The following is a 12927-nucleotide window of genomic DNA, read 5'->3' on the forward strand; positions in this document are numbered from 1 at the left end:
TCAAACAGGCAAAAGGGAAAGATTTCTGCACTGGGACTAAATCAAAATCGACCTGATGTAGTGTTATCAATAGCTGGTAAGTTTGAAAAGCTGCTGTGGTGAAGTACTTGGAGTTATCCAGAAAATAAATCAGTGTTGTGCAATTGCCTTTGTCAGTGCCCTGTTTTATACAGAGAGAAGGGACCTGGCTCTCAGTGGTAACGGCACTGAATGGGTTTAAAATGTGCTTTAACGTAGAATTGGTAATTGCGTTTCCTCACAAAGTATTACAGATTCCATCTTGTTTGGGTTTGATAATAGGGGAGTTTGTGTAGTTGTGAAACAAGTGAATAAATCGTATTGATTTGTCAACTTTAAGATGTATTTTGCAGCAGTTAATCCACTCTTCTTGTTGGTTTGGTGTGCTAGTTTTCTGAAATTGTGTTTATCTGTGAGTCCTCATAAAAAGGACTCCTAGATCATATCTCTTAGAGAAGAAATAAAATAACATTTAAATGTAATATGAGTGCTTCAACTGTATTTTGTAAATTAGGTGCTTAAAACTTGCATGGAAATTCAAGAACATAAATTTTACTCTAAGCATGCTAAATACTTCTAAGAAATATTTTTTTTTAAAAAAAGGAATGAAAGCTTGTCTACTACATCTTGTCAGATTACCACAGATACCATCACATCATCAATTTTACTGTGACAGCCTCTGAATAGTTATCACTCGTCAAATCTGAGCACCTTATTCTTTCTTATGGCAAGCCATAATCCTACTGTTATAAAACATGACAGGACAGCTGAAAGATCAAAATATTTCCTCTTAATACATCACTATAAATAAAACAAGTAACAGGCAACTGTAACATCATGTTCGAAAACTGTCACGTTTACTCAGCTTGTCAACTTCAGCTGTAGTTTCTGCCTCGGCTTGTAAAATAAAAATCTGGCTGGGACTGTGTATGAGAAAGCTTAAAGGAGAGTGTAGGTATAAGAAAAGAGCTGGATGTTAGAGAGGGAAATAAAAGTTGGAAGGAGGTGAAAGCTATTGCTTTCCTGGGTGTTTTGCCAGCATTTCTAGTTTCCTTGGGTGTTTCTGTCCCTCTGCCAGGTCAGGATTTGGGTGACTGAAAAATCACTGAAGTCAGTGATACGGGTTCATCTGACCAAATGCCACTCTGGATATTTTGAATTCATTTTTTAAAAATAAAAAACCTAAATAACTACTGAGTTTTGAGGTACCCTGGAAAGCATTTGCTTTTGTTGGAAAAAGCCAGTACATTGTCTCTCTTCTACCAACAGATCACACCTGAGTCCTGCAGGTGGCTGCTTTGGCAAGAATGGCTTGTTCAGAAGGGTTCCTGCCTGCGGCTCGTAGGTATTGCAGCGCCATGCCAGCTCTGGACAAAATCTTGTCCTCCAGCATCGTCCCTACTGCCAACCCCTGCTGCAGGAGCTCTTTTGTAGTGCATCCCGCCTGGATCGCCGAGCCCCTCACCCCCCAGAGGTAAAATCAAGTTCTTGTTTGAGTCTGTGACTTGTTCCTGATATCTAATAGGATAAAACATGCTGGTGTGTCAGATTAATAAATTAATGGCTTGAACATCATTTGAGCTTTCTCCTCCCCTGCACTGGCAGGTTTTTAGATGGTATTAACTAAAGAGATTTGCTACCCTGGAGATTGTGAAAAGCAAAGCCTGAGTAAACCTCCTATCAAAGAAACATTCCTTTAATATTATTTGGATAAATAAAAGCATCTTGCGTTAGCAGCTGTCTTCTGTGAAATGTTTCTAATGCTTTGTGACGGGGGATTATTTTTCCTGTTTTGAACTCGAACCTGTCAGCAACCAGCAGCTTCATTGTTTATTTTTCTGTTGGTCCCTCAATGCCTCAATGTAAACTGTCAGCTACAGTGCTCTCGAGCACCTAAGCTGTGCTCTGTGCTGGAGATGGCTCCTTTCTCCTGATCTTAAGGGTTGCATTGGCTCACCATGTAAACAGCGAAGGTGGTAACGCAGGTGATAGTAGCCCAGGATTCCAGTGTACTGCTGGCTCACTTCCTCTAAACTCAAAACCAAAGAAATCTGGATAAAAAACAGGCACTGATGTGTGTTTTCCCCAAGAGCAAGGAATTGTCCCAACACAAGCAACTTTTTTTCTTTCTTCCCACATGTTTTGGCCTGTGGGAGTGCTACAAAATGAGGTGAAGTGATCTGGTTCTTAAATCTTACAAGATTTTTTTTTTAATGACCTACAGAAGTTGTTTCTCCTGATGCTGACCCATTTTCTTTTTCTTGAGGTGCCAGTGGATCAGCCGCTGCTTCCCCTCCCCTGGCCCAGCATGGAAGAGGCTGAGCGCATCGGGGAGATCAGTGAGCTTAGACAGCAACATCCCTGTGCTGGTGAGAGGGGAACAAGATGGATTTTATTACGAGGGTACAGTAAAAGAGGAGATAGAGGTGAGTGATGGCTGCTGTGTGGTAGTCATGAGTGTGTGTAATGGTGTCCAGTCCACCAGCAATCCTCATGCACCACCTGAGTTTAGTGTAGCAGTTTTGACTTCAGCTGGTGCATGAACTGGAGAAAAAATTACTGGGACAGTGGATGCTCCTGGTTATGTTGTTTCATAAAGCTCCCGACATGCCTGATTGCAGGCTGTCCTCACCTCCTGCTGCCTGGCATGCCAGGTGAGCCTTTTATATGCAGCACAGCCTCAGGCACCAGTAAACTAATAATGATCAGATCCTTGCTCTGCTAGCCGCCTTCATTGAGTCCATTTCTAAGAGTGAGCAAGCATGTTTCAGGGATCCTCATCTTGTGCAGAAGATGGGTGCCCCCAAACTCCCAGTTCCTGGTGAGAGCAGTGGTGTTGTGCACCTTGCAAGAGCAGGCCCCCTGCTTCTGCTGGCGCTGGGCATTGAGCCAGGCTCAGACAGTGTGAGTGCTGTTGTGAGCAGTGTCCCGGCTACTGTTGTGTGTAGACACATAACCATCAATAGCACAGGAAAAGTGTTAGTGTTTTATGTACACACTTCCAGCTTGAGTCAGCTACGGACCAATGGCTTGGTGTATTTTCAGAAATGTTAGTGAAAGCTTTAATTCATTAGTTTGTTAGCACTTCAAACTTAACAGAAAAAAGAACCTATTCTTTCTCAAGAACAGGGAAGTACCTCGTTTCATTGTTGATGGAAAGCCTCTTGACAGGCCTTAATTTAAAAGAAAAAAAAAAAATCCCAACCTCTCCCCCCCACAAGAAGCAGAGTTAGTGTTGCATGTAATGAGGAAGGACTTGGGCATGACTGAAGACCAGGTCTGAATGGCTTCAGTGTCCCTTGTTACCTGGCACACAGGGCATGGTTTGTGAAATCCAGTTGCACTCTATCTGTAGCTTTTTATCTTGGGGAAGAAAATAAAGGTCCTAGTGGCAGTAAATCTGTACATACGCTTCACTCAGCTTGCTTTCTGGTGAGCCTCACAGACTGTGTCAGTGCCAGACTAACACTGCATACTATTTAGCTGCTGTTGAGACTTGCTTTGTGTTTTGACCTAGCCACATAGCCACAGAATGGTCTTCTGGTGAAGGTTGCATTATGGACTGTTTTTCAGAGGAACTATTATTTTGTTCCTGGTAACAGAGTGAGAGAGGCATGTTCCTGGTAGAGTTTGCCAAACCACTTGTGTCATGTGGAAGGCTTCCAGTGTGTGTGCAAAAAACAGCAAAAGATAACATCCTGGAATATGTGAATGGCATGAAGCACTCCTTACTCCCTGGAGACAAAGTGCTGGCACCCTGGGAGCCAGATATGGCCAGGTATGGCCCGGGAACCGTCCTCATGGGTATTGAGACAAGGGACCCCTTACGAGGTAAGACAGATACCACCTCCTTCCTTGCTTTGCTCCAGAACATGAGTGAGACTGTCAGGATAAACTCTTGTCATGGTGCTACTGCCAGAGAAACACCGGTGCACAGACAACAGTTTAGTGTTGCTTAAAGGTTGCAGGAGCTGATGGGACTTGCTGATGGATATCTGCATGTAACCTCACCAGTCTGACCCTACGGAAGCTGTGACCCATAAAACAAGTCACCTTCAGTGTCCATGAATGTGCTGTTTCCTGTCTGCTTGGACACTGGCCTCTCCATGAAGGATACAAGTGAGGCAGCTCTCAGGAAGCACCTGTTGGTGCTTGAAAGCTCACATTTGTACCAAATGGTACATCCAGGGGTGATTTTATCACCCAAATGTAGGAGATTTCAACAGCTCAGTCATTTTTCCCATGTCTGACGGTCAAGCTCCACTGACATCAAAATGTTCTCGGAGCATTACTGCTAACTTGGTCAGCAGCAACAAATGTTACTCAGTCATTTTCTTGCGCATCTGATGACAAATCGGGAGGAAAGATTCTGCCAGGCCTGTTGTCACATTGACAGTGCCCTGGCTGCCCATTCCACCCTCCATGATGTTATGATGATGTGTTACAGAAAGGGGTGATGTTTGATTCTAACATTTGACAGGAGTACATAAAGTGCAAAGCCTGATCTGTGTATGTGTGCTGCCCTGGCAGGCTACCTGCTTACGGCTGCTTACTTTTTCTCTCAACAGCCTCAGAAGATGAAGAAATTATAGTCCAGTTCTGGAATGACAAGACAGTGAAACTCCCACGAGGTGTGGCTCTGTGGATCCCTCCTAGCCTGTGGGAGAGGATTGTAGAGATGATCCACATGCCTTTCACCAGTAGGGTGAAGCCCAGAGAAAGTCCAGACATTAACTCTTGTAATTTTTCCTGCAGTCCCAAAACAGCCCTGATTCCTGTTTGTGCTGTGCGTAGCCTTGCAAAGCACCACTTGCTCTGCTCACCCTGCTGGCCACATTTCCACTATCACTGTGATGGTACATGCTGTTTGTCAGCATACGTAAGGTGCATCTGCTGCTGCCATCCCCGTGTTGATGCCTGGTGGCCTCTTCCATCCAGGTCTCTGGTCTTTCAGAGTGAAACTGAAGAGGCAGAGTCCAGCAGCAAGCCCTCTCCATGCCTTCTAGAACTGAAAGGCCCCAAACAAGAAGCAGCAGCAGCTGTGGCAGCATCTTCCCCCTCTTCTGATTCAGAGTGTGACCTGGAGCCATTCCCCACAAAGAGTACTGTGGTGGACAGTGCTGTTAACACAGGCTCCAGCTGTCTTCAAAAGCCCAGGCTAAAGGATTCTGCAAGACTTGAGTGGAAATATTGGAAAAGAAGCCACCACAAGTCCCATCCCTCTGATCCAGGTACCTTTTAACACCCACGCAGGGAAGCAGCAGCCAGATGGAAAAAACCTAAATGTGTTCTGGGTCCCCTTCATCTGGGCAGCCGCTTTGCGTGTAGTGTATTGGTATAGATACTATGAATTTGCATATCAGTCTCTGGTACAGTGTTTCCCCCTCTCCAACGTTTCTCCTGCCTCATTTTGCGTGCTAGCTCTTCTTTTGGCAACTCATCCAATGGAAAACTACCACAACTGATTTTATTTGGAAGCATAGATATCCCTCTCTTTGTTCCCCATCATTTTCCTACACTTTTTATGATGGTAAGATCTTCATTAACCTTTGTAGCTAGTCCATGAAGAATAACCCAAAAGAATTCATTTCGGGCTTAAAAGTATGTTTTCCTCTCTTCTGAAATGAATGTTTCTCCATTTTAGTTCTGGTTTCACTCTTACACACAATGTTACTTCTTCCCAGGACTTGGCAATTGCAGCAGCACATGTACAAAGGATAAGCCGGAATCCGAAGTCATCTCTGTTGGGGATGTGTCCTGTGTTGCCCCGAGTAATTGGAGTGCACTGTCTGAAACCATCGAGCAGTCTCCCAGAGGGCAACTCACAATGAAAGAAATCTTCATAGACCAAGATTTCAAGCCATTGTTGGAGGTAAGGTAATCTGTATTAACACTGTATTTATGTAAACATACAGGTTGTTTGAATGGAAGAAAGATTCTTGTTAATGGTCTAGAAGCTGGCTAGAAAAATACATTGTTTCTAACTGTTTGCTAAGGCCATCCACCAGTTTTGTGACAGGCAGGAACCTTCACCAAAACAAAACATAAATTCCAAAACCCTAAAGAAGGGCTGAAGCTACTTGGTGAAATGGAAAAGACCAGTATGGAGCTTCATGCAGACATGCTGTGTTAGCAGTGTCACAGCTGTGCACTGAAGTGACATGCTTTGCCTTTTGATAAAACTAAAAAGAAACCAGAGTGGTTTCATTCTAGCCTCAAACTGGCAGCATGGATCACAGTAGTGGATGCAATGTGGTAATACAGATTATGACATGCTTTTATTCCTGTGAAACAGCCCTTGTTGTTTTTAAACCTAGAAGGTACATTGCTACTTCTTGAGATAGCTGAAGCAGTTATGTAATACAGACTTCATCAGAAGTAACTTGCCACAAAGAAGTGAAGGTAGAGACCAGGCTTCTTGGAGGTGCTCTCTGTGGGGCTAATGTCCTCCCACTATATTCACCAAAAATCCCCCTAACTTCTAAAGAAGCAAAAGTTTGGGTCAAAGCCTAACAGTTTCTGAAAAGCGTTCAGTCTTATTGGATGCTTTTGTGTTTCAACAGTAAAGCTTGTACTAGCACAGAAACAGTGACCATTATTAAAGCTGAGTGAGGCAGAGGTGCCTAGTTTACAGCCAGGAAAGCAGCAGTTACAAGGACACTGATACTTTCTTTCAGAGTAGACTTCCAAGGGATTTGTTTTCTGTCCTCCAGGAAGGTTTTACAGCATCAGAAAAAGATATAAAACAGAAAGAAATAAAACAGAGTCAAATGATAAACATAAAGCAATTTGTATAGAAGATGATGAACTTGATGATATAGACCATGTCAGAATAGGACAGAAAAAACAGCAAAGAGCTCATTTGCAACAAACCAGAGACACATTATCAAACAGAATTCAATAAATGTACAACTGATGAAGTTCAGGAGCTGAAATTTCATGTAAACTGCTTATACTACATCAGTGTTACATTTATTAAGCAAATCAAGTTCTGATTTAGGTACTGTCTCTTTAGAATACCTTTATGGATAACTGTATAATTTTAATAACTGAGAAACTCTTATTTCCATGCACATCAAATTTCAGCATACTTATTCTCTACTCCAAGGTGTTGTATTAAATTCCTAATTATTTGAACTTGACTTTACAATTCTGGAGAGATCAGGTAAACTAGTACGAGGACTAAAAGCCTGAACAGATGCACAGCAAGGGTCTAATAAACCTCCAATTTGTCTACAGTTCTCTTGAGTCAGCCAGAGGAATTCAGCATAGCGGTTTTTGTAGAAAGCCAGAAGGAATGGAGAAACAATACAAGTTGGCAGCTGAAAGTATTTTTTTTCCAGGATTAAAGTGTAAGAGAAAGTAAGGAGAGGGTAAAGGACCTGCTACTGTACACACAAACAACAAAATGCTTAGAGATCAAGCATTCAAGTTGCTGAATTTTATATTCCCATGAAAATTAACTGAAACACTAATACCATCAGCTACAAAAAGATTATATATATATATATATATATATATATATATGCCATGTCATTAATTTGAACTGTGGAACCTGATCCTTCAGGAGAGTTAAGTATCCAGGGGGTCTCATTAGTGGAACTGCTCATGTTTAAAGTGTATGAGCTTGGCCATAAACTGCAGCATGAAGTTGCTCAGTGATACTTTTCCCCTGCAGGAAATAAGAGGTAATTCAGAGTACCTGACTGCCTCCTGAAAAAGGCAGCTGGCTGGTGTTTAGCCCAGGTAAGAGCCTGCAGAGACAGGACTTGAAGGGGCAATGCTTTATGAGCCTATACTGAAAGTGTGACACACATTCAAGCGCCTTCCTGAGTTGGGGTCCTAGACAGTAAATTTCATTGGCATTTTATTTCTTTGTCAGAATAATAAAAGTACAGATAGCAGAGATGTTTTGTGAGTCAGCTGCTCTAAAATCAGTGCCAGCCCCCAGAAGCTCATGTACATCCATATTTACACATGGATCATGCTCTCTATGGTCAAGAATGTGACATGGACATTCTGTCTGAGAATAATATAAAAGAAGCTGTCATCACAAAGACTAAATTGTATTTTATTCCACTGATTGTATCTAATTGTTAAAAGCATAAAAACCTGGAATTACACAGTCACATAATCAGATCTAAGGCATACAATGTACAAATATTTATAAAATCAGTGTATAAAATGGGCTGCATATAATTGCATTAAGTAGAAAACAAATGTACAGGCCATAAAAATGGAGTCCCAAAGAGGAGGATACTATTAAAGTGCTAACAATAAAAAGATATACATAGCTCATTACATGCATTAAAACAGCCTCGTATTTTATTCCTGTGATTGCCAAGAAACCACAAACGTCATAGAACAAAAGTTAAATTAACACTTTGTCCTGCATTGACATCTACCACATGGGTTTGTTGCACCATGTCCTCTGAGGTTGCTGTGACAGAATAGGTGCCAGGAGAAACTTCAATGTAAATGTCTTCAGAAGCTTGTCTGGTCTTTAGGGGAAAAAAACCCAAGTTTCATTACTATTTAGTCATCTTATATTTCCCACAAAAATAAAAATTTTGAATTTGGATTAAAAAAGTTACATTTCAGCTATATAAATGTGCTAACATTTTTCAAAATATACAGGCAGCATGGACAAAACTCTAAAACATTTCTGTCAGTGCAAAAATTAGTAAGTGCCATATCAAAGTATTACATCTAATGTTTCAATCAGTGGAAATAATCAACATGTTCTAATATCTGCCTCACAGAACTGAAAGTTACCGACCTAAATGGTTTTGAACATAACCCTGGAAAACATCCATACAAGGGTGCTCCCCCTAATTTGTACTGTGGTACACATTCCATGTTTCTCATCTTTTGTGACTGAGAAGTTCCTGAAATTAATTTGGTGAGGTGTTAGGCTTTGAAAAATGAAAAAAGTTTTCTTTTCCTTGAGGAACAGAAGTCTTTGGAGAGACTGTATGAGGGCCAAGCATAACTGGCTGAGCAACTGCTGTGTGCCTTGCTGCATGCCTTTCCTCAGCACAGGGAGTGTCAGGAGAACAAATGAGGTGAGACTTGGAGAACTGCTAGATTATTGCTGCTGATGCAATTCACAAGAGCCTAAAGATTAATCATGGTGTTTGACATTCTGTACCAGTCCAAAATATGAAGTAGACTCTTAACTGGTTAGGTGCCAGAATGACACAATCTGGTTTGTAATTAATTGTGCAAGTCTCTGTATGCCCATTCTACTGCCCACCTATACATACGTAAGGATTGTGAATGCACTACTGGTAAATCTTCTGTGCCATCACAAAGTCTCCATACCCAATTACAAATTTTGACCAGTTTTATGCAAAATGATAAGGAAATGCCAGATCTCAATTTAAAAAAGTATTCTATAAACTTACATGTCGCTGGCAAGTTTTAGCTTGTCTGGGTGCTACAGAGGTTTCCGTTCTCTGTAAAGAAAAATATACTGGTTTCTAATGATACAACACAAAGGCAAATTCAGCCCCTGAGAGAAGGGATGCTTTATGTACATGAAATTTTCCCCTCCACAGAAGAACTGGGATGATGCTGATTGGTACCACCAGAAGTTACTTTGCCTTCCCCCCTCACCTGGCAACAGAAGACTCGGATCAGTCCAGGCGTCAAGCCACATACATTAGTGTAAGCAAGTGTCACAGACAGTAGATAGGTAACAACTGTCTTGTGGTGAGGGACAGAATAACCTTTAAAAAAAACCAAAACCACCTACTTACTTCCTCTTCAGAGGACTCCAGCTCTCTTTCCCTTCCTTGCCTGCTGTGGTATCTGCAGATGTGTTTGATTTCATGCTCTTTGCATCTAGAGGCTGCCATGAAGCTATAGTACTTCTGGACAACAACAGAAACAAGAGTATTATGTAGAGAAGCATCAAAGCCATGGTCACAACTACTGCAGATTTACAATTAAAAGTAGAACTGCACAGCTACTGACTTTCTGTATTAATTGGCTGGCTTATTCTTGTGTAAGGATGAAAACAATGCCTGGATGTCCACAGGACATCTGCATTCTGGTACAAAACTGTCAGCCCTGATTTTAGATGCCTGTCTCCTGACACATAGGGACTCTAACACCTCACGGCTGAACTCATGAAAATATCAGGAGCAATGCTCTGGAAACATCTGCCTAACCAGGCTCTGCAAGAAAAGCTCTGGTGGATGTGTATGCAAGCTAGGTGCTTTGCAACCTAGCCAGGGAAGACTGATTCTTCAGGGCATGGGCAGGAGCGGTGCTCTAAAAGTAGAACACGTTAATACTAAAAAATGAGTTGGTAAACAATCTGAAGTGTCTTCAAGGCTGGTATCAGTAGCATAGCAGTTTTGAGAATTGTATTTAAGTCCACAGCAGCCCTTTTCTGGCTCCACAGTAAAGGTACTTGAATCTTCTCCACTGCAGATTAAGTATTTGAGTACAGCTCTGCTGCCATCTGTTGTCACCAGAGAACTCCTCCCAGAGTTACCTTTTTGATCATGGGGACCAGAAAGTTCCAAAATACCTATTTCATTTCACTTCTATTATCCTTGTCTCCAATTGTCAAGACTAAACTTAACAAAAGTAAGGCCAATAGCAATTCTTATTTCCAAATCTACTGCTGTGCTTTATTCCTTGAGGTTACGCACACAGCAACAGATCTGGTTGCTTGTATTGTGGTTTATTGTGGAGCTATGTCCCAAAATACATTAAATACTCTGACCTATTGCATAATGCTCCACAGAGCATCTCTATCAAAGAAGGTGAGCTGGATCCTTTTACGTGATGTCACTGAGCAAATAAATGCCATCAAACTTTTGGTAAGAAATGTGGATAAACTTTAGTCCCTTAGTAACTCTAAACAACTCATCTTAAATCACAATTTTAATCGTTTGCCTAAATGGTTATGTTGGCTGTGGATTTTTATTTGCACTTTGTAAACTTTACCCATGAACTTGTAGGTCTGAAAATTCCCCCCTCCCTCACCTTTTATGACTTTTCTCTACAGAGGATGACTGAAACAGTATTGTCTTGGCTGATGCATAACTGTGGAAGTCACCCACTGCTTGTTCAAGCTCTAATACTAACAGGACAGAGGATGAGTCTCTATACACAGTTACATTTTTGTTTCATCTTGTGTAAAAATATTCCACCAGAGTTGTAGGATTAACTGTGTCTGTAGTGCTTTGAAATGAAAAAGAAATCACTTAAGAGTAATTAGCTGGTGTGTGTTGAACTAATGTTTTCTCTAATTTAACTGAAAACTTAGCCTCTGTTATTAACTCTGCAGACAAGAGCTCCCTGCTGCATTATGATAACAGATCCTGAAGGGCAGATGATGTAAACTGTGATGGGAGTTTTCAGAGACTATAACGCAGTAGTTGGGCTGCATGGCTGCATTCACAAGGATGAGCTGCAGAGATGATCATACCCTGCAGAGTAACAACAGCCAGCAGCCAGAGCCAACATGAAAGCAGTGGAGCTGTGTATGTGTGCCGTACTTCTCCATTTCTACTTATCACAAAGATGTGGTGCTGCTCGGAACTGAGCACAAGCTCCTTAGCCAGTAGCAACTTCCCAAATCCAGTTTGCTTCAACAATACTGGGGAGGTTAACTCTCTAAGTTCAGAGCAAATGTGACACAAAGCAGTCTCTTTGCTCAAGATTCAGATTCTCCCTTACTTCTGACACCCAGAACACACTGAATCCATCAGCCAGCATGAACAGCTCATGTTGGCATGATGAAAACCAAGGGTTACTCTGTTGTAAAGCCACTCCATAGCAGAGGTGCAGAGGTACCCACCAGCACTGGAAACAACTCTGTACATTGTGACACCTGACAAGCCTGCCTACAGCGGTTGACACAATGTAATTTGTGATGTCATCTGACATTTCTGTCTCTCTAACCATATTGTCTTTCCACCAAGAAGTGAAGGAACCCTCTGCTAAAATTTGTACTGATACTGTCTATGGGAAATGCTGATAGTGGTGCTTATCAACTCAGGTGGTACCAGTTGCTCAGGGTAACACTGGTAAAACCTACCATGTAATCTACCACATGATGGCAAATGCCCCAAATTTCTTAATCGAGGCTGGCATCACAGCCTTGCTGGCTAAGCTCTTGCTGTGCAATGAGCAAAACTGAAGTCTAATTTCTGCAATTTTAGCAAAAGTAGTGCAAATGGGCCTCTGCCTGGCACATCATACACAGTCTCCTTTGTACAGACCTGGGATTAAAACCTCACCTCGCATTCCTTTGTGGCTTGATTCATCAAGTTCATGAGTGAAGTGAATGCTGCACTAAGGCGTTCTGAATCTTCTTCCTGCAATTAAAGACAATTTTTGTAACTCATAACGTGGTGTGAATCGCTTAGAGGTAGAAAGTGTCAACTGATCAAACAGCAAAAAACTGCTAGTGCTGGAGGCTGTTCCGGGGGTGACAGTCCCGTGCAGCCCCCGCTGCAGCGCGCCCACCACCCTTCCAACGGCCCCGACACGCACCCGGCAACGCCGGGACACCTGCCACAGCCAAGGGCTCACCGGTGGAGCGGCCGCCTCGCCCAGCCGTCCTGCAGAGCACCGGTAACGTAAGTGCCCTTGCCCTTCCCCACGCAAAACGCAGGGGAAGCGGCCAAGTGTGAAACTGCGGGACGCATTTTAAAATACTCTAGCTCGTTAAAGCACGTACCCGGCCCGGCTCCCCCCACGTACACAGGTACACCCTCACACCCCTCACGGACACGAGCGATCCCGCCACTATTTAAGGTCGCAGCTCTCGGCACTTCCTATTTATCCGGCAGCATTTCTGCCTCCGCTGCCGCACTGCCTTGCCGCCGCCCGCTGCCCTGACCGGGCCCGAGGCCGGGAGCCGTCCCGCCGCACTGACCGGGCCCG

General features: G+C 42.7%; 2 protein-coding genes across 2 annotated transcripts; one reads left to right on the forward strand and one right to left on the reverse strand.

Annotated features, from left to right (window-relative positions):
* The first annotated feature begins 1325 nt into the window (after positions 1-1325).
* On the forward strand, positions 1326-8229 carry C5H11orf16 (chromosome 5 C11orf16 homolog). Its single transcript, XM_026850631.1, has 6 exons — positions 1326-1492; positions 2285-2444; positions 2990-2994; positions 3623-3849; positions 4587-5249; positions 5703-8229. Exons 1-6 carry the CDS (start codon positions 1326-1328, stop codon positions 5897-5899), a joined length of 1419 nt encoding a protein of 472 aa, XP_026706432.1. The 3' UTR covers positions 5900-8229.
* Positions 8230-8316: 87 nt separating this feature from the next.
* On the reverse strand, positions 8317-12921 carry AKIP1 (A-kinase interacting protein 1). The gene is made up of 5 exons (XM_026850632.1): positions 12884-12921; positions 12279-12356; positions 9780-9893; positions 9426-9476; positions 8317-8519 (listed from the first exon to the last, which is right to left on the reverse strand). Exons 2-5 carry the CDS (start codon positions 12312-12314, stop codon positions 8376-8378), a joined length of 345 nt encoding a protein of 114 aa, XP_026706433.1. The 5' UTR covers positions 12315-12356; positions 12884-12921; the 3' UTR covers positions 8317-8375.
* Between the last annotated feature and the right edge of the window lie 6 nt (positions 12922-12927).

The sequence above is a fragment of the Athene cunicularia genome (assembly GCF_003259725.1).
Source record: "Athene cunicularia isolate RWA chromosome 5 unlocalized genomic scaffold, athCun1 chr5_part2, whole genome shotgun sequence".
In the NCBI taxonomy this organism is placed as follows: Eukaryota; Metazoa; Chordata; class Aves; order Strigiformes; family Strigidae; genus Athene; species Athene cunicularia.